Source organism: Volvox carteri (assembly GCF_000143455.1).
Source record: "Volvox carteri f. nagariensis unplaced genomic scaffold VOLCAscaffold_12, whole genome shotgun sequence".
Taxonomy (NCBI): domain Eukaryota; kingdom Viridiplantae; phylum Chlorophyta; class Chlorophyceae; order Chlamydomonadales; family Volvocaceae; genus Volvox; species Volvox carteri.
Window position 1 is genome coordinate 1,170,645 of NW_003307555.1, and position 22,107 is coordinate 1,192,751.

General features: G+C 56.9%; 1 protein-coding gene across 1 annotated transcript in view; it reads right to left on the reverse strand.

The window, feature by feature from the left end:
- Nucleotides 1-20,441, reverse strand: part of VOLCADRAFT_31446 (uncharacterized protein) — a gene marked incomplete at both ends in the record, with an annotated part of 22,648 nt that extends 2,207 nt beyond the window's left edge. The window contains one exon of the mRNA XM_002949020.1: nt 20,278-20,441. Within this exon, the coding sequence (XP_002949066.1) occupies nt 20,278-20,441 (164 nt within the window). The remainder of the gene's footprint in view (nt 1-20,277) is intronic.
- Nucleotides 20,442-22,107: the final 1,666 nt, after the last annotated feature.

A 22,107-nucleotide genomic window follows, 5' to 3' on the forward strand; every position in this document is an offset into this window, starting at 1 on the left:
TAGGGTGGGGTGGGGGGATGTGCATGTGAGGGATGGTATGAACGTTCAAGTAACGTAAGAATGGGAGGAAGGTGAAGGGGAGGGGGAAGGGAGGGGGCATGAGGAACATGTGCTCATTGACGACGGCGGGCGGGGGGAGGGCGGGCTCTCGTAACGATACGAAAGGTGAGGGGAAAAGATCGGAAAGGAAACACATATGGGGAAGGGAGTTACATGCGATATTAGGAAAACAAAAAAGAGAAAGGGGGGCCGTGCAGGTGTATGTGCGTATGTTTGTATGTGCGCTGAGGGGAAGCCCACGGGTCCCGTCGTACCTCCTCACTGCCGTACTGCCTGCCGCACGTGTCGCACTCCCAGTATGCAGAGGGCCCCCCGCTGACGTCACCACCCGCGTCATCAGCACCGCCGCCGCCGCCGCCGCCGCCGCTAGGACCGGCCTGCATGCCGCCAGCACCTATGACGCAATCGCCAGCTGCGTCTGTCCAGTACACAAACCCGCCGCCCCCGCCACCTCTCCCGCCGCCACCGCCACCGCCGCCGTCGTCGTTGTTGTTGTCGTGGGTAGCGGCGCCGGTGGTGGCGGCGGTTGCAGCTGTCCATGGTGCCATCACGTTGCCATCCACCGCCTTGTCGCCGCTCATGGTGGTGGCGGCGACACCCTCCCCGCCTCCGCCTCCGCCACCGCCTCCATCGCTCCCTCCATTGTAACGCTCTTGGCGGTTGTGGTGGTCGTGGTTTTGGGGGTTATGGCAGTTGGGGCAGGGCAACGACCGGTACGGGTCCCGGCGGCGGTTGCATCTGCTACAACAGCAACTGAAGAGCTTTGTTCGTACCTGCGGGGGGGGTCCTTGTGCGAATGGGTTGAAGGGGGCCGGGCGGGGATATGTGTTTCGTGGCCGGGCGGCGGAGCGGGATTGCAGCGTGGGGTGCGCGAGGAGCAGGGCGAGAGCAGCCCCTGCATGTGTGTGATATAGACATACAAACAGATAGGTAGACGGGGCGACAGAGACAGGCAGACTGACAGATTGACAAACAGGAAGACAGGTAACCACAAAGACAGACAGGCCGACAGTCAGCCAGGCATACATACAGACATACATAGACATACACACAGACAGAGGAACTGGAGCCTCTCCACCGCACCAGTAGCTTCTGACGCATGCGAGTGGACAGCAGCGTCTGCTCGTCCCAGCCCTGTAATATTCCACCGTACGACATGTGTACGGCGTTCGGTGTACGGCAGTGATGGTGTACGGAGATGGTGAGCATGTTGAGGCCGTGTCGGAATAGCGCAGCAAGGCCCGCCACGTCGCAGCCCCCGGACAGGCGCCACGGAGGGTGCGGAGGGTGGGAGGCGGACGGGGAGGAAGGAAGGAAGGGACGGTGTCTTTGTCAGCAGCGGCTATGACCTCCCCCAGTACTGAAGATCAAACGCCTCCCCGGGTTGTAGCGGTGCGCCTTTTACCATGCGGCGGCGGACGCGGTCTCGCGCTGCAGAAGTTTCCTAATCAAGCTCCCCCTTTACATTGCGCTTTTCAGAGTGCGAATATCCTCTGACGTGTACGAGCCCTCTGTGATGGCGGTGGGGTGGTGGGGTGGTCCGCCACGCCCTCCTTCCCCCCCTCCCGCCCTCCCAGTCCCAGTCCCAGTCCCAGTCCCAGTTCCTCTCCTACTCTCCTCGTAGCAGCCCTCTCTCCCTCCCTCCCTTCTCATGTCCCATATCATTCCGACTCTTCTTTCCATTTCATCCCGTGCACACAAAAGCGCGCAGCACCCCACCAGGTAGCACGTGGTGATGACCTCCCCTGGAGAGATCGGTCGGATCGCCACGAAAACACCACAGCCATCATTGCCATTGGTGCCCTCCCCACTATCAAGGAGGAAACGATATCTGGGGAGCGGGGAAGGACAGGACCACCCCGCGCGTGTACGACGGCAATATACAAAGATACGGCGTAGCACGACAAAGCATGGAGCAATATCTCAGGTAGCGTGGCGTTGCCTTGGTATCCATCGGAATGTCGAAGATTAGCTAAAGGCAAACTTGATTTTTTTATATCTATGAGCTTACGAGTTAATGCCGGTAACTTGAAGATTTTAATGTTTTTTTTCGAAGATTGATGACTTGAGGACAAGAATGCAAGTGCTATGAGGGAGAAAGTATTCTCTGTTCAGCTAATGTGTGTCATGAAAGAAACAGGCAATCAAAGTGACTTAGTTGTTCCAATCAAAACCGATGTGAAACGTCGGAGATGCCAATAACATCAATCCGAATTACGTATCTCCTGTGGTGAAAGGTCGTCTTGCACCGCAGCGCCGCCACGGTCACCCGTCCCGTAAGTCTCTTATCAACAACTAGACTCCCTCCGGCTTCTTCCCTCCCTTCTTATTAAGCATCTCTGCTCCGAAACATCCGACATGCACTGACCGCGTATTACCCTCACAGCAGTGATTGACAAGGCTGCCGACTTTGTACAGGGCACCGCCTCCGTCACGCGTAGAGTAGCAGTTGCAAACCCATGCCAGCACTACCCGGATGACTTCATCAGAGCTGGGGCAAGCTGCAATGGGTCCCAGCACGCTGCTGGAAAATGCTTCACAATTTCTCGCGGCGTCAAGCTGTTCGGCGTACTGCCGAGCGGCCCGGACGTATGGCTCATCCTTGAATACGTTAGCGTCAGGAGTATAAAGCTCCCAAACAGATTTTTTCACTTCCAGATCTGCAGCGCAATATTGCAGCATCTGAAGTGTGAAGTCAATTGACGCATCTTTACCAAGCAGGTCCGCGCGGATGCCCAGATCCTTGTGAGCCGCAAAAATCTCATCAAGAAGCTCGGAACTTTCGACCGTCGCCAGCAGTGGTTGCTCGCGTACAACAACATCGCCAGCAGCAAAAGTGCGATCAGCCACTAACGCATTGCCGTAAGGTTCCACATAGCGCTTTATCAGTCCGTCTATCACCATCCTAAAATAATTATCGCAAAGGACAAAACTGTCTAGAGTTGATCTTTCCAGGGTATACGGGTGCACAGTTCGGAGTTTCCCAAAACAGCATCGCGAAGTTACGTACTTTTTGTAACTGTAGATAGAATATGACCACACCGCGTATGACGGTTATGGCCGTGACGACCGACGATACGATCGACTGTCAACCGCTGACCATGACGTGCAAAGCTGCGGTAAGGCGGGCGTACAGGCGGGTGATGCGAAGCTCCTCGTTTAGTGCCGCACTTCATATGTGTTTGGAACGCTGAATGTCTGCATTTGCCATTCTTTCACATATGTTGCCCAACTTCATCCTCGCGGCAATTTTGCGGCAGAGCTCTCCCTACGAAGCCGCTAAGTGCCGCTACGGTCTATGGGTTTTATCACGTAACAGCGCGATCTCCTCGGTCCCCTCACACAGCTCCAGCTGGACCACCTCCTAGCTACAAAACACGTGCAAGCTTAGGTTTTAACGGGTTTTTAGCGGTATGCACCAGATAATCGTTCCGTAATATCCGCCACAAAGAATTCAAAGATGGAAGGATGCAATGTAAAATTGCACTCAAACTCTATCTTTGCTTTGGCGTCGCTTGTCTGCTATTTGTATTGTTCACTGCGTTCTTCAACTCGACGCGCCCAAAGCGGACAACGCCGGTACAATCACAGGTAATGCAGAACTTGACGTAGGAGCTGAGCCGTGCCCAGTGTTTTTTTTTCGTTTTGGGCCTAGTACCCTATGGTAATGAAATGGGTGTTTCTTGCGGTTACAATTCCTATTTGTATAGTCGCTGGGGGGGGCTGTGCCCCCCCCAGACCCCCCCTCAAAGGCCGTACGGTGTGCTGTAAACAACACCTGACGTCTGGAAACACACATGTCGTACCACCATCGTTCTGTGCACCTAACTGCATTGGCGCCAGTGTCTCTGTGAGCAGGGCGCGGAGCCACTTTGACTGTCCATAAACGTCGTGAGCACGCGAAGGCAAAGTTATATATATGTATGTATAGTCTTCCATTAGATAACTATCTCACATGGTACGTACAAATATGTACCCTTATGTACACTGTCGGCACCATCAACACCACTGCATTGCACCAGCCGCCGACCAGTTGCTGGCTAGGCCTCTGCACCACATCAGAAGCTAGTCGTTCATGCGGTACCGCCCCTTGATCACGGCCTCACGCCACTTCTTCACCGCCACGTCGAAGGGGAACGTGCGCAGGTCGTACAGCTCCTGCGTGAACATCCTGACGCAGAGCGCCAGGTGCTCGTCCAGGCGGTTGCGGACGTTGCTCTGCACGAAGTTCATGGCCGAAAACCGCCGCTCGTCCTCCACCGACCCCGGCACCATCACGAACACGAGCTTGGCCAAAGCCACGTACTCCTTTAGGCTCTCCGCATGGACAGGGGCGTTCTCCAGCTGCTTCCAAAGCTGGATGGTGGGGCTCTCCTCCTGCTCCTCACGTAGCTTTCGCTGCACAACCTTGCTGCCAGCAGCCGCCCGCTCCGCCGCAAGCTGCTCACGCAGCTTGGCGGTCTGCCCCCGAATCCGGGCCAGTCGCTGCTTGGTTGCCAAGGCCCGCATGAGCTGCTCGAACTGTGTGGCCTTGGCATCCAATGCCGCGATGTTGAGCTTTGGCGGCACTTTACTCCCGTCGTCCAGCTCGCACTCCTTGCCGTAGTGGGTCTTGATCACCTTCAGCTTTGACCGGAAGTCTGCCGCTGTCGGCCTGGCCTCCCAGTACTCGCTGTAGAGGATTTGGAAGGCGTCCAGCAGGGCCGTGGGGGGGAAGCGGGCCTCCAGCTCGCCGGCCAGCACCTGCACTGCGGCAGTAAGCTCCGCCTGGACTGCTGCAGCAGTGGACGTGATGAGCTCCGCCGTTAGGCTGACCATGCACCCGCCTCTGCCCCGCCGCTGCTGCATCGCGTGGAAGGCAATGAAGCGGTCGCCAAACACCAGGCCGACGCTCTCGTCCTCAGGGCTGAGCTCCCACTGAGTGCCGTCTAGGCTGTCACCCGCAGGGCCCGTGGGGAGTAGCTGGGTGTAGTCCACAAAATCCGCACCCTGATAGCACGTGGCGCTGTCCAGGTACATCCGGCGGAGGTCAGCCTTCAGGCGCTCCAGCTCGATGTTTAGGTGGCCGATGAACAGGTGCCGGCTCTGGCAGAGCTTGATGAAGAAGTTGGTGCGCCGCAGCGCGGGTAGTAGGGCGTGCATGGCCAGGTACAGGCGGGCGTCCGTCATCTGGGTGAAGATGAACTGCTCTTCCGCCTCCTCCATGTACAGCAGCAGGGCGCCGTACTCGCTCACGACACGCTGCAGCGGCAGCAGCAGGCTCAGCCACCTGCGGGGGCGGCAGAAACAAACAGTAAGGTGGTGTTAATAGTATAAAGCAAACGGCGTTTGGCAGGTTCTAAAGCAAAGGCGGCCTCCAGTGCTCCTAGCATATAAAGCTGAGAATCTAACCATAAAAGAGCCTTTGCCCCGCACACTGGCTAACTGATTATGGATAAAAGCTCGTCATCCTGAAGCTTGCAGCCCTCATGTTTACCCGCCATATATCCTCGGCTTAGCGTTATTACCTGATCTCTACGTCCCTTAGGGGGTGATTTCCAGCGGTATCAGCCTCCTCTGCAGCGGCCTCGAAGGCCAAGAGCCGCTTGGGGCTGTTCGAGAAGTGACTGTAGATGACCCGGACCAGTGCCTTTAGGGTGCTGATGACTGCCGCCTGCTCCTGGGCACCGGCTGCCAGCTGCGTCCGGTGAGCCATGCAGTGGATGGTAACGATGTGCGGAGCAAGGTCCGTCATCTGAGTCGAGACCCCGTTGTGCACTCCCGTCATGACGCTTGCCCCGTCAGTGCTCACGGCGACCAGCTTCTGCGCAAGCTCGTTGGCCGTCAGCCCAGCTCTGTCCGCCAGCACCTCCAGCAGCAAGCTGGTGATGTTGTCCGCTGTCGGTGCCGCCTCCAGTTTTGCCAGCTGTAGGACACGAAAAGAGAGACAAACAGAGACTTTAATGGGGTCTATCCACGGCCAAAAAAAACGGTTGAAGGAGGAAGCCGTCTAGACTGAGGAAATGTGGACAAAAGAGTAACGGTTAAAAGAGCTGGGCTCCCAGCAATTCACCCCGGCATTACGTTAATTTTAAACCTTCCCATCATCCCGGCCTCACATCAATGCACAGCGGGATCCGGCTCCAGCCCTCCATGACATAGACGTGAACGCAGAGCCGGGACCTCTTGTCAATGCCCCTGGACTCGTCCAGGCTCACGGATACAAAGCGGTTGGCGGCGACCAGCCTGCGGATTTCGTCCTTGAGCACCGCATCCAGGGCCTCGGCAAGCTGCCAGGCACTGTTGCAGCTCCAGTGCTTATCACGGTAGTGTGGCACGTCCAGCACCTGGAACAGGTCCTTAGAGCCGACATAGTCGAGGATGGGGCGCCCGTGATCCAGCATGAAGAAGAGCTGCCGCAGCTGCTGCACAACTCCCCTCTCGGACTTGCTGAGTGCTCTGGACAAAAGGTTGTCGACCGTCCGCGCTGTCAGCTGGTGCCGCTCGTGCTGAAGGGCCCGCGCTTCGTGGCTGCACATGGCTTCTTAGTGTTTTTTGGAGAGCTCGTGGCTTTTTAGCGTGGCCTGCCTGGCATCCATCGTGACGTCCCGCCGCCGGCTGAGGGAGCAGGGACCGCACCGACGCATTCCCTCGTTCTCCCGCCAGCTCCCATCGCTTTGGCCTTTCAGCACACGCTGTGTTTGCTGGCGCCGCGCCTGCTTTTGAATCACCAGCGGCGCGTGCTGCGAAGCACCCGCCCTTGAAGGTGGCGGTGGTGCCGTGGCGACATCTTGGGGTGGTGGCCCTTCCTCGTCAGAATCAAGCTGGTCAGCATCTGAGTCGCTGATTGCTGCAGTTGTGCGTGGCCGCTTCGGCGGATGATCCTCAACTTCGCTCAAATCGCTGGCTTCATTGACTTCAGGAGCGCAAGGAGGCCCGACTACGGTGTCTTCAGGAACTGCGGCATGCCTATCCTTGTCTTCTGTATTATCTAATCCTTCTTCTAAGTGTTTGGGGCATTGCGTCTGCGGAGTTTCTGAGCCGTTTGCTTTGGTCAAGAATGAACGAATGCCCCGTTGACCTAAGTTGAATGCAACAGCGGACTGTCTCATGGTGATATCGTCAAATATCTTATATATAAATAGTGTATAAGCTCCAAATGTTCAGCTTTATATGTGCAGAAGGCATTTGGGGCGACTTATGGCCGAAGTAATAATGAACCAGTACGGCCAACTGACCAATTATTCCATTTCTTCCAGGCTCAGACCCCCCATCTATTCCGAAAAAGTAATCTATTACCCAAAAAAACACTGGCCGCGCCACGTCACGGCAGTACAGCAGCCATCACGGCGCGAGTACGGTCGCCGTTGGTCGTTTGTCGGTTGTTCCGTCGCACATCCAGCTTTTCCCCCTTCCAGGAAGTGGGGCCCTCGACACCCGACCGCGTCAACTACACGCTGTGCCACCCACCCATCACCTCTTCTTATCGTCTCAAACCAGTGTTTTTTTTCATTTTGCCGGTTACTTTTCCAGTCCGAACGGAGGAATAGGTTTTTAGCCCCGGGAATAAAAGTATTCCGAATCTGTAAGGCGCTGGGGGGGGCTCCGCCCCCTAAAGACCCCCCCCCCCGATGAGTTACAGTTTAGTTCGTGCAAACGCCGGGTTTGGGGAATGTCGCAACACGCGCACACCACAATCTCTCAAGCACTGATCGAATAGAGTTCATTCACCATCGTTTGTCTTGAATCCCGTTGAAAGATAACACGACACGACTTTCCGGGTTGCAAAAGTAATGATCCGTAGCAGCAATGAACCGGAACCACCAAACGCAACCTGTTTCCTGGCCCATCGCGATTGTCTCCATATGAGGAACATTGATGTTTGGCCCGCTCGCTGTTGGCAACCGAGTGGCGTCGGCTGGCTGCAGCATTGTGCCTACGACCTCTACACCGTCTTCATTAACGTCGCTAATGGCTTTAGTGAAATTCAATATCTGCCTTAATGGCCTTTCACGCTTTGGGAGCTTAGGGTCCGAATGTTTTCCAGCGTTTGGTCCGGTCAGAAACAGTCCGATTCCTCGTTGACTTTCGGGCGTGAGCTTCCTAACAGTATCCATGGCATTAAATTACTATGATATAGTTAACATGTATGTCTCCTGTAAGATTCTAGCGGCTTTGGCATAGACAGTCCATTTTTGGCTTGAGGAATGAACTTGTACGGTCGGAACATTATTTATTCTTAACTTTCAGGACCACGAACATTTTTTTATTCCTAATTCGTAATATATTCCGCAAAAAAATAACGCTGTCTCAAACCCCCCTTCCCGAAGAGGTCACGGCGTCAAAAAAGGTCGCCACCGTACAATTGCCCCCAGCAACACCTCCTCCTCTCCTCCTCTTCCTCCTCCTCTTCCCATACCCATCGAGCAGGACGATGTCAGCAGTGCAAAATCAGTCAAGAGCATCAAAGCAGCGAACGTGATCAGCAGCAAAGGAAACAATAGAGATGCAAAAGAAATAATATCAGCAGCATGACAAACCGGAGCCGCAAAAGAAAAAAAATTATTTATTTGCACAAGCAGCTGCAGCCGCCGCAGTAAAAGGGTAGCAGGGCCAGTTCCGCTGTAGCAGCAGTAAGAAGAATCCAGACTTTCATGACCGCGACGGAACGTAGACATAGAGCATTCAAGCACGCCTCCAAGCCCCGGTCCATAGCAACCCTGGTTTGGAAGCCGTCCTTGTCCTCCGCCTTCCCCCTTCCATAATTTTTCCGGAACACATCTTCTGAGATTCCCCATCTTGACGCTCCGCATTCACCACCATTGCACCACTCCAGGGGGGGCTGCTCCCCCGCATACACACGGACTCTTTAGGCAGCACGACCCCTACACACATCAAATTGTCGTTCCTACTCTTGTCGTACACACGACCTGGACACACATCTAGACGCACACACACACACACTCCGAACACACGCAACCATATACAATTGTACGAGCATGTAAACATACAGCTCTTTTGCAATTGCGTCCTGAAGTTTCCAACACCGTTGTTCTGCCATTGCCAACAAAGATTAGACACATTTACAACCCGTAATCATCCGTCGCACCCGTACAACTGTCAACTGTCAACGATAGGGCCATCTCTCTCGCTCTGTCTCTCTCTCTATCGCAGGCGCGCAAACACGCGACGATTCAGTTCGCACACGACCTGTGTCTTGCCACACTTGCCATCGGTTCGGCTCCATCTCTTCATCTCTCCTCTTTTTTTCTTTTCTGGCTGCTCAGTTCACGACAAACACGTACACACATCAACGTTAACGTGCAGCAAACACATCTACTTACACGCATCCCACCCATCCATGCATCCATCCATTCGCACACAAAAAAGCCTCTCATACTCCGCCTACTGGGGCCCTAACGGCGTTCTGGGCGATACGGCCATTCGGCAGCCTCCTGCACAAATCGTAATCATGCCAATGTACATATGACCGCTACCTAACTGCCTGTAACTGCTAGCCCACCGCTACCTAATGTCTACAATTCAGAACAAGGATTTGGGATAAGCGCTCGTACATAAACGGTCAACGGACAGCAAAGCAACAGCATCAAGGAGTATCAACGGATCACTCATTCTTAGCAAAGAGCAAGATGATTGCTAGGTGCCCAGCACCGCGCAAGTCATTATATGTAATAACTGTAAAAAAGAGACAGAAAAAAAGAGATCTGGCTCCCACCCGGCTCTCATCATGCCCCCCATGACAAGCTAGTCGGTTAGGGTTCTGCGGCTGGGCAGCTCCGCTTAAAACCTCATCATTGTGGATCATTGTGTGACTTAACATCTTTTAACATCATTATCAAAAAGCATCTAGCATCTTCGAGCTAATCACGCCGCTTGCCTCGTGAACCTCCCCTCATAACAGCCATCATCGTCCGTACACCACTTCGCTACCTCCATCCCCGAAAGGAGAGCCCCCACCGGCTGCTCTCCCCTTTCCCGTCCCGCTCCCTGCCTCCGACAGCGCCGCTTCCTCCTCCCCCACCGCCACTACTGGCACCGCAGTGCTGCTCCAGAGCCGTTCTCGCCAGCGCAGTCGCCTTGTCCAGCACCTTGACCAGCGCGTACAACATCGAATTGACGTGTACGGTATCGTCCGGGTGTGTTGCGTACGACAGGTGCTGCTCGTCCAGCGAGCGCACATTGGCGTGGAAGGCGCGGCGCATGTCGTGGATGTGCTGCCGGATCTGTACGAACGAAGCAGGACAGGCGGGTGGAGGTGCGGGTGCGGGTGCGGGTGCGGGTAGGTAGGTAAGTAATGGTGAGGGATAAGGAGAGATGAAGTTGATGTTGGGAGGAGGGCCCTCATGACGAACTCCAGCGGTAGCGTTGGTAAAGTAATAATGTGGTTAGAAATGTGGTTAGTTAATGTTGTTACTGTTGTTCAACCTGGTTAATTAATAAATGGTTATCTGGTTATGTTAGTTAATTGGTTACTCCCAAAACGCCAGGCCTGGGGAACAGTCCCGAAAACGCCCCCCTGTCCCCCCTTGCCCCGCCCGCTCTCACTTGCAGACGACACAGGTGAAGGTCATGTACGGCATCCCGTAGCTCCGCCGCAGCTGAACCGTCCCGGGACTCGCTCTCATCGCCGCCGCCGCCGCCGCCGCCGCGCCCCTTCGTTGCCGCCGTCGGTGCCGGCTCCCCGCCGCCACTGCTCGCACTCCCAGCAACCTCATTATTCGCCCCTTCACCTTCCAGTCCCGCTTTTTTCCGCCACCGGCTACTCGTACTCGTACTCCTACTACGGCTATTGCATGCAACGGCTTCCGTAGCAGCACCCAATTTATCGTCTTGCGGGCTTTTCCGTCGCTGCCGCGGCGGCAGCTGCAGTGGCGGCGGCAGCAGTGGCGGCGGCAGCTGCGGCTGCGGCTGCGGCAGTGGCGGCGGCTGCGGCAGTGGCGGAGGAGGAAGGCCGCAAGCATCCGTCGCCGCCGCTGATTTGCTGCCGCAGTGTCCCAGCTCTTTCACCTCCGCCGCCTCCGCCTCCGCCGCCTCCGCCTCCGCCGCCGTGGCTGTCGCCCCCGACGGGTCGAGCAGCGCAGCTGTTGCTGAGGACACTCTGTCAAGCGCTCCCAACACGGCCTGGAGAAAGAAAGAAATGGGTAAATGAACCTCAGGTAACTTAAGAAGAATAAAGTAATCGGCTGCACAAAAGTGCGAAGGAGGACGGTGGAAGGGTGGTTGTGTTTCTATCCGTACCCGCTCACTAAGTAAAACCCTTTCGAGGTGCACATCACCCAACTCCATATGCCCTCTTCCCCCCCATCTCCTCCTACTATCCCAGTCCCAGCGGCCACCGCCCGAGCCCACCATCATCTCCCGATGCAGCGGCAACACCATTTGCTCAAAGGCCCACCCCGACAGCTTGCCGTACGCGGGCGGCGGCGTGTCCGCCACTACCAGCTGCAGCGCCGCCAGGCGGTCCGTCAGCAACAGCCCGCAGCGGAGTACGGCAGGTATGATCTGAAGATATGAGAACCGCGGCCGGGTAAGGAGGGGATGGGTGGGTGGGTGGGAGGGCGAGCAGAAGGCGAAAGAGCTCACGACTGCCGACGCGTCAAAAGCACCAACTGCCTGTTCCCCCAAGAAAAAAACGATGCGATCGCCTGTACGACGTACGTTCCCAGGCATCCAAGCCCCAACCCATGCAGTTTTTGCCCCCTTCCCGCCAGCCCCCAGCCGCCTTCCATCCCACCTTCTCACCCCGCAACCCCTTCGCACCCCGCAATCCCCCCGCAACCCCTTCGCACCCCGCAACCCATCCGCCATCTCCGGCTCTCAGGTTACTGAGGTACTTACCTGAGGTACGGCATAAATCCCCCGGCTCCACACTGCCGTATCCTTCATTAGGGACGTCTGAACCGCCACAAACGGACCAGAAACCATCGTCTGCGAGCCCCGAGGTTTGCATGTCGGAGGTGACAGGGCAGTAAAGTTTCAATTGTCGTTGTATCATGGCTTCAGAAAAGTACCGATCGGCGGATGTCAGAATCCCGTGATACGCCTTAAAGGATATACAGCATTGTCCCCCCTCCCCCGTGGCGATGTATGGGAACAGCGGGATAAAGGTTGAGTACGACAAAGTACGAGGTGCAGAGCCCTGAAATGCCGTGTGCAGTGTTGTGCTATAAGATGAGGTCTCCTTCGCAGCTTTTTCGTCGGGCTGCATAATGATGCGTCTTTGAATGCACGGAATCAGGCTTGCCGTACACCGGGGGCATGTGCCGTACCTGAAGAGCCGTTGAGGTCGTGGAGTCGTCGGCGGGCGGTGCAGGTGCCTCCGGGGCCGCCGCCGCACCTGTCGTACCCGTGCTCGAGAGCTGCGCACCTGGCGGCGGCGGCGGCACATTAGCGGTATGATCAACCTCCTTCCTGTCCGCCTCCTCCGCTGCGCCGTCAGCGCCTCCGCCGCTGATACTACTGCCGCTACTGCGACTGCCGCTGCTGCTACTGCTGCTGCTGCCTGCTGCGGCAGGTAGAATCGGTCTGTCATTCGGCCCTGCTACTGCTGCCGCCGCTGGCGCTGCCGTCGCGGTCGTTTTGTCGACATCCCGCAGGACCGCCTCCGCCTGCTCGTCCATGCCGTACAGCCGCAGCAGCGCCGCAGTGGCCGGCGCACCGCACGACGCCACGTGGGCCCTGTTCGGGAGACGGACGACAGTGCAGTACGGCACGTAATGTGAAAAGCGAGCAGAATTATTATTATGAAGCCCGTATGGCGGTACGATTTCAGACTAAACCTGCCTAGCTGCAGTATTCCAGACTGCAGCGGCGACACAGTTAATAAGCTTATTGACGGTAACAAAACGGTTAAAAACCTCGGTTAAGTTTGTTTTGTTGGTTGGCCATCACATGCCATGCACATTATCCTCTCCCTCGTCCCAACCTGAGGTGCTCGTCAAAGAACTTGTCGTATAGTTGCCGAACAATTCTCGTAGAGTTAACAAATGCCGCCGCCATGATTTCTAGCGCCCAATCGGAGGTATACCTGCGCGCGCGTGCGCGTGTGGGGGGTGGCGAAAGGAGGGGATAGGCTTGCGTGCGGGAGGTGAGGTGAGAGGGCGTGTTTGAGGATACATAAGGCCAATATTAATTTGGGGTTTAAGTGTGCGCGTGTCTTTCTCCATATGGTAACGGAACCGCACACAGTTGTGCACGCGCGTGCATGTGCATGTGTATGTACATGTGTGTCAACTAGAACCCAACCCCCCTCCTAATCCAGGACTTCCCCCCCCCTCCTCCCTCAATCTCACCATGGCAACACAGCCTGCGAGAATAACACCGGCAGCGTGCAGCCAAGCAGCACCGAAACCACACGCGCCGCAAACATTTCCAACGTACTGCCAGGCGTCGTACAGCAGTACGGCGTCGTGCCGTACTGGCAAAATACAATGGACAGCAGCGTGCCGACCGTCAGGTACATGCCGTACAGCAGTCGATGAGTCGCTAGGCAGCCGGTCTGAAGGTACAACGGGAAGGGGAGGGGAAGAAATGGTGGCGGGCCCAAGGCATCCGTACAATATCAAAATGATGTATTGATAATCGAGATGCGAATGATGGCGCTCAGACCTGTTCATCATCCGCCCCATATATACCATTCCAAGTCCCCCTTCCCACGTTTCCTTTGCTCCCGCCTCACCCCTTTCCCCAACACACAAACACACATACACACGCACGCACGCACACACACACTGCCCGTCCTCCTCCCGCTTAACGTCCTCACCATGAAGGATACCAAGGTGACCACCGCCAACAGACCCACGGGACTGTGGGCCCACGGCGGCAGCAGCATAATCCACAGCCCCAGCACCCCCCCCAGCAGGGTGCCTCCGGCGCGGAGGGCGGAACGGCTGAGAGTAGACTCCACCTGGGCGCCAAGAGGGGTCGTTGGGGTCCGTTGGGGTTTGTTGGGGTTTGTTGGGGTTTGTTGGCGGTTATTAAGGGCTGTTGGCAGTTGCTGGGACATACATACTGACCCACACCCACGGACCTGCACACCGACGCGCACTCACCCGATCCGTCATGCTGACGGCGGTGGCGATGTACGCGTACAACATGGGGTAGTGCCGCATGAATACGGCATTGGGGCGCGCGGCGACCGCCAAGATGAGGACGAGAGAGCCCGCCGATACGAGCCAGTACTTTATGCCGTACTGGAACAGCCGCTGACGCAGCAGCGCGCGACGCGCCGACGGCCCGCCGAAGATCAGTGTACGGAAATGGGAGGCAAGCAGTACGGCACCGTAGCGCAGCATGGGTAGACCCAGCGTAATCTGCGGCCACAAGCGTATTGACGGTGGTGGTGGTGGTGACGATGATTGCTGCAGAGACGATGAAAAATGGGATGATGTGAACAAAGATGTCCCACGGGTCCCAAGGTCAACTTCCACAAGGAAAGAAGAACATGCATGGTGAAATAAATCTAATCATGATTCTGTCGTTACCGTAATCGCTATATTAGAAGGATGAGATGCTTGATGGCGTGCGACTTGAACGGTTGCGGGGGGAAGCATGCTGCATGCCGGGCGCGTGTCTTACCAAAAAGGGAGGTACAGGCGCACAAGGATATATGTACATACATGCATACATACACACGAGCACGCGCGCACCTCCGCCAGGGGCTTGGCCCATTCCCAGCGATACCATTTTCCTCCTTGGCCACAGATCGTGCCACAGCCGCTGCTACTGCCGCCGCCATCAGTGCCCGGGGATCGCCACCGGCGGCACCTGAACATCCAGCCCTGCTCTCCATCGCCTTGAAGCTGTTCTTGCTTTTCCTTGTCCTTTCGCTGCTGCTGGTGTTCCTGCTCTCTCATCTCCGATACAGCTGGTGTCGCGACATCATCGATCTGAAGTACCACTATCCCCCCGCCACTGCAGCCGCTGCTTCCGACAGCAATTCTTGCCGCTGCCGGCGCCGCTGCTGGTCCAGCGCCGCAGACGGCCCCGTCACCACCACCACCGCTTCCGCCGCCACAATCGCAGTCGCGGCTGCCGCTACTGTTGCCGCCGCCATCTCCGTACGAACTGCGGGATACGGTTTCGGAGACGCGGCCGAGCGCTGCCGCCGCCGCCATCGCCACCGTAACGCCGTAGGATGACGGTGGCGTCGGCTGCGGTGGCGGCGGAGGAGCGGCAACAGCAGGGTTATCTACGGCAGCGGCAACGGCAGCGTTGCTGGCGTCGCTGCTGTCAGCCACTCGCTGGGCGTGGTTTCCGGGCTCCGCAAGCGCTTGTTGTACGGCCAATTCCAGCTCGTCCATTGCGCTGATAACGCCCGCGGTCACCGTCCAGAGAAACGTCATTGCGCGGGCCTTTTCAAGCGCGTAGAGTTTGGATTTTGGAAATACGGCACGGAATAGCAGCGCGATTTAGGGCAGTACGACAAAGTACGGAAAAGAGATCCATGGTTTGTCGAGAGCGCAAGAAGGGTACAGCCCAGAAAAGGTGTGCTGGACGTTTGGTCTGTCATGATCTCAGCCCAGGGTCCCTCCCTTCGTTAAGGCTAACCCACTCTCTCCCTGCTTCTTTTTTGCCCCTCTCCTTCTTCCCCCAGACCTCCCCCCATACGCACTCCCCTTCTTTCCCTTCTTGCGTTCGACTCCTTCTCTTTAGACATCTTTACACAGTTGTTCCTTTGGACTGACTGACTTTTGAAAGCTGACTTTTTGCTTTAAAACTTAGCTTACCCTCCCCCTTTCCCCCCGTTCCCTTCCACCGCGATGTCACACCTGATGGAGGCTGATGGTGCGAATCTTGGTGGGACGGTGCGGGTGATGCAGGTGGAGGTGGTGGTGCGGGTGATGGTGATGGAGGCGGAAAACGCCCCGCTGCTGGGGGTGGGAGTGGGGGTGGGGGTGGTAACCGTCCTCCCGGCGCGATTGCGAGTGGATATGGCGGTTGAGGTCCTGTGTCTCCCCTTCCTCCTTCATGGGGTGGTTATGGAAGTGGTTGTAATGGTGGTTGTGATGGTGGTTGTGATGGAGAGGTTGCATGGAACTCTCGTCGTCGCGGTTATGATGGTGATGGTGGTTAAGGTGGTGATGGAGGCGATGGTGTAGCTGAAGGTGAAGATGGCGGTGAGGCTGGTTTTGAGCGGCAGCACTCCTGACGCGAGACCAGTAATTCGACATAGTCGTGCGCACCAACGACCGTAACCGCTCCTTGGTCAACTGCCAACCGCCAACCGCTGCAAAAGCTGCTTGGCCTTCGCCGCCTGTCCTGTCCGTGGCTGAGGTTGCGCACTTTCCTCTTCCATTCCGGAGGCGGTTTAGGGGCAGAAAGGAAAAGGAAGTGGAGGAGGAGTGCTGCCGACCTTCAATACACGCGGTCACGGCTACGCTCATGGCAGCACAGCTGGCAGCTACCTCCCCGTACACCTGCCTGTACGGCGATACGACATCGATGCCCAGTACGGCAGCCAGGCCAACATCCCCCAAGGAGTGGCCGGGCTGTGTGGCGCGTAAATGAGTGGTGGGAGGGGCGAGGGGCAGAAAGTGTACGGCGTAAGATTTGTACGGCCTGTACTTGTATACGGTGTAACACAATACATTGGCGGCTACATCGGTAGCAGCAACGACAACTTCCAAATCCGATAACACCGTGTCATCAGTTCCTAACGCACACATATAAACACAAACCCCGCCTGCCGTAGAGTGCCTCAGACAGACACGGAAACAAACAGACACGTCCCTCTTACACACATACATACAGACACACATGCATACAAAACACACATACACACCCCTGGTGTTCTTCCCGAAGGGCGCCAGTTCCTTAGGCCCTCATACCCGGCCCCCTCAGAGCCTCCTAGCCCAGACCCTCCCACAATACAGAACCTATACCCACCTGCCGCCCCCCTTTACCCGGCCCCCACCCCTACCCGGCCCCCCCTACCCCCTACCCCCTACCCAGCCATCCAGCCATCCAGCACCCACCCATCACTCACATGCCCCGGACTGTGGTCCTCAAGTAGACACTCCAGGGAGGCCAACCGACCCAGTAAAACCTCGCTAGTGGATAGCACTCGGGTCCAGGGGGCTGTTGAGGGGCGGGGGTGTTGAAGAGGTGTTGGCGGTGAGGAGGACGAATCCCCGCAGGAAAGGGGGGTAGGACACCCCGGGCGAGGGGGGGAAGGGCAAGGGGCGAGGGGGGGAATGGAAAGCGGGTGGGGAGAAAGGTGAGGACGTGTGAGGAGCCCGAGTCCCCGGAGGGGGTGCGCGAGTAAGGGGAAGGCGGAGGGTGACACGTGGACCAGGCTCCTAAGCTTCCTCTGCCCACACGAAAAACACCTGCCGTACACCTGCCGTGGAAGGCATGGCCACATTCGACACACGGCTGCGCAGCTGTGCGTCGTGGCATACAGACATGCGTGCGTACATGTAAATAAATATATAGATATATCTACACCTACACGCACACACGGTTCTGCTCGTGCCACAAGAACCGATGTACCCGCGGGTGTACCCCTGGCCACGTGTACTTTTGGCGCGAGCTGTTACAAGCACTTGTGTTGTGACTTGTTGTGAGCTGCCTGCTCCTGCAAAAAACACATCCGCACGCACCGGCACGCGTATGTATGTCACAGCGATGACTCGCTCTTACCAAGATCCGAAGGACCCCGAGCCATCCACGGAGGCTCCACAGCCGCCGCCGCCGAGCAGGCCCGAGCCCGCGCCAGCAGAGGTCGCAGCGCCGATACGGGCGCCCAAGCCACCGTCGAACTACCAATGCCGCCGCCGCCGTGCGCTGTGGCGGCGCCGCTGCCGGGCGGACCTACCGCCGCCGCCGCCTTGTCCTCCTCCAAGTAATGACTGCCAGCGGCCACCGCCGACCCATGGGTCATGCCGTTGACCTTGGCGGGTTCCAGCGGAGTGTTAGCGCCATCACCTGCCGATGCGCTCGAAATGTACGGCGTAACACCCGCCGGCGGCGATGTCACGACGGTGACTGAGGCGGCGCCGCCAAGGCCCATCAGACCACGGACGCTCGGTGACGGCAGGATGCCGCCGGGCGGCGCCACAACCGGAAGCGGCGGCGGCGCGTGTCGGCGTCGGCCGCGGCCGCGGGCGGCATCGTACGTTGCCGCCACCGGCGCCGTCGCCTCCTGCAGCAATCGAAGAAAGGCGTCCTCATCCTCCATCACGTGCTCAAAATCACCACCGCCGCCGCCGCCGTCAGCAGCAGCTCTGTAACTGCCGTACGCGCGGCCGCCTCGCGGTCGGGGCAAAGAGTGTAGCGGCCAGGCGGGGCGCTCATCGTCGCTGGTGGGAGCCGACGGCGGCCGAGAAGAGCCCGCTCCGTCGCCACCACCACCGCCGCCGCCATTGCCGCTCTCTGATGAGATGCCGCAACCCGAACAACGACCGCCGCCGCCGCTGCCGCCGGCATCGCTCCCTCCGTCGCCGCAATCCTCGATAATGCCGTTAGCGGCAGTAGCAACACCGGCAGTAGCTGTAGCAAGGGCGTCACCTGTTACAGCCAATTTTTCATCACCAGCACTGTCCCATGGCGCCAGGGAGGGTGTCTCCCGCACACCGCTGGGCTGACGGCTGCGAGGCGACACCGGCGGTAGCGATGCGGTGGTGGTGGTGGTGGTGGCGGTGGCGGCGGAAGGTAGAGCAGCAGCAGCGGAGGGCGGCTTGGCGGCCAGCAGGGCCCCGGAAGGAGGCTCCTGTTGTAACCCGCGACTCGCGAACCTAAGGAGAGGAGGCGGGAGAGGCAGGAGCGGTGTTCGAGTCGGCAGCGGCACACAACCCATTTAGCATTTTTACCGGGTTTAAGAGTTCTCGGCAAAAACACACAGGCACGCACGGCAATGGCGCAGCAGAAGAGTGGCATTGCTACGGTGGTGAGATACGCAGCGATGGCGTGGGAAGGAAAAAACTACAGACCGGACTTGGTCTCCCCCCCCCAGACCCGGTCCTTGAAAAACGGTTTTTATAACGGTCGTGTCATGTGGTGTCGTCCTAGCTCCAGTCTTCTGACTTCATCGAAACAGCAACAACTTCCCGCCAAGGTTTCACATCCCGCTCGCTCAAATACGTTGATAAACACACGGTAATTTCGTAGCGTAATACTACTACGCAGGACTACTTCTTCGCCGGCGCAGTACATTACAACCGACACCTGCTGGCCGCGTGCCCGAGCCCCCGAATGGCCGCCGCCACGTCAGCCCTCATCTCGTCCAGGGCCAGGGAGGGCAACACCAACAGCGACACGGCGGCGGAGAGGCCCGAAGCCACGAGGCAAGACAACAGTAAACCGCCAACCACCTGCAGTTAGTTTGAATAAGATATTTGTTAGTTGGTTAGATGTCAGTTAGATGTCAGTTAATTCGGTTAATTCAATAGCTTCATCCAGTAAGTTGCCGACTTGCCGTACTACACCTGAGAAAGCTGGTAGACGAGTTGACGGCACGGGGCTGCTATGTGCGCGCGCGGTGATACATCACAACCCTAAGATACATCACACGGTACGGACGGGCGCGGCAGACCAACAGAAGCAATCATCCCCTCCCACCCCTTCCGCGGGGCCCCCACTCGCAGCGCCTCACATTGGTCCATAGCAGCCTCATGTCGGTCACGAACTGCCCGGCAATGAGCACCAGCCCGAAGGCCAGCGCCGAAACCATACCCGCCACCCACACGTGGGCCGGGTACGGCGGGCCCAGTGCCGCACGGTTGACACCCAGTACTGCCAGAAGCACCACGGACAGGCAGCACAGCAGGGCGGTGTGAGGGGAGCAACCAATCGCCGTACTGCAGTACGGTCGTACGGTGATGTGGGCCAGGGTGAGCTGATGGGCAGGGCAAGGGGCAGGGAAGAGGAGCGGGATGTACGGGCCGCGGTGAGCATAAAGGTGAGTGTTAAAACCGAAGCAGGCGAACCACGAGATGGAAGGCAGGTGGTTATATTCTTGACAAAGGACAAGGACCTGTGTATAGCTGCGTATGGCAATTTGTGCGTCGGTGTTTGTGAAGGGGCGTAGATGGGTAGATATATGTAAGCAGATAGACAAAGAGGGTCCCTTCATAAGTCGCCTGCCGCTTTCAAACGCCTGACGATCTCCGGCAACCCAATTTGGATCCATGATGACCCAGATGGATCCATGATGACCCAGATGGATCCATGATGACCCAGATGGATCCATCGTGACCCAGATGGACCTATCGTGACCCAGATGGATCCATCGTGACCCGGATGGATCCATCATGACCCGGATGGATCCATGATGACCCAGATGGATCCATCATGACCCAGATGGATCCATTGTGACCCAGATGGATCCATTGTGATCCGGATGGATCCATCGTGACCCGGATGGATCCATCGTGACCCGGATGGATCCATCGTGACCCAGATCGACCCACATTAACCCAAACAGAGGGTAAGTAGCAGCAGCACTCAGGCCCACGGCCCCACGTACCACGGCACCTCCCAGCACCAGCCCCCAGGCCATGGCGCCCAGCAGGGTCGCCGCCGCCGTCAGCCGGGTGCCGATGTGGTTGTCAGGTGAGAGCACCGCCACCACCACCACTACCAGAAGAGCGGCCAGGCATGAGAGGGGGAAGGACATGGGCCTGGGGGGAGGAGGGGGACGGGAGGGATGCGATATAAACAGATGCAAGCAGCAAAGGGTCAATTGAAGACTGGCTACTGTGAAGGAAGGTTTATGGCGTGGAGTATAGGAGGATTGGGCCATGGCGTGCGGGCAGCAGATAGTGTTGCTGGGAACTGATGGTGTGTGTGGGGTTGTGTGGAGCACGGGTGGGAACGGAAAACTAGGACGCCGGATAGGGGGATAGGGGAGCTTGAAAGGCAAAGAGAGTGTTGAGGAAGCAGGAGAAGATGGTTATGTCACAGAATTGCTTGTTAGTTATGGGAGGGCTAAGGAGAGAGTCTAGCTTTTTTGATGTGCAGCTACCTGGGTTTTGCTATATGGGCACGGGGATGTGATGCTGCAAGCGTGCTGGCACCTTCGCCGTTGCGAAGTTCAGTCACCTCACGACAACCGGGTAGCTTCTCCCCTCCCCTGGGGAACCGAAGCTAACTAGGCCCAGCATCCCGCACGGACAGACATCGAATACCAGCTGCATATCTCCGTGTGATGCGCATTTACACTTCGACATCGTGATGGGGCATTAGTTGTCCAAGTCTTACCTAATGAAGACGAAAAGCCCTGCCAGGAAAGTGCCAACGCTAAGGTGGACGGCCGCTTGGAATGGAGGTGAAAGGATAAAGTTACGCGCCCAATCGCGCCATTCCCTTAACCAGCGGTGTTGATCTTGACCCGACTTCGCCATGGCCAGCTGCCGACAGTCCGTTTGAGTGAGCTACCAGCAGAGCGCTACTGAATGCCACATCAAATTAATAAGAAGTATACTCTGCTTAATTGCTTCCAGGCTCAAGTACGCGCAAAGAAGTGCTGTTGATAGGCATTAGCAACCAGGGCTTAAAAGCTAAGAGGATATCGGCTTGAGATATTGTCGCTGTGATATACATATTCATGCTTCATTCTTCGCCAACGAAATCCCAATGCAGCATTACGAAAACTGCTGGAAAACAGCCGTTGGTCCCTGTTGGTTAACATTAACAAACCAACATGTTAAGTAATCATATATATAATTCCTAGAATTTCTTCTGCAAGACAAATAGTCGCTTGGTAGAAGGCATTAGAAAGCACGGTGCGGACGTAATTCACAGCGATGACATCGTAAGCGATTACGACAGATAAGCGGGAAAGAGCTCCCGTACAGCACACTGATAATGATGATACATATAGCTATAACTAAAAGATCTCGTTGACCTGAAGTATGCTGCTTGCTGCAACGTCAAGGTGTTGCGGATTGTGTAGTCAAGGGCTATCAAGTGCGATAAACGGATCAGGGATGAATCATTTACGTGGCATTTAGGACAATTTGTGGATACGTAATATTTGATCTGAAGCTGTCAACTGATAACGGTATGCCAGAACACCGCAACCGTCCGATGTGACAACTGTCAACG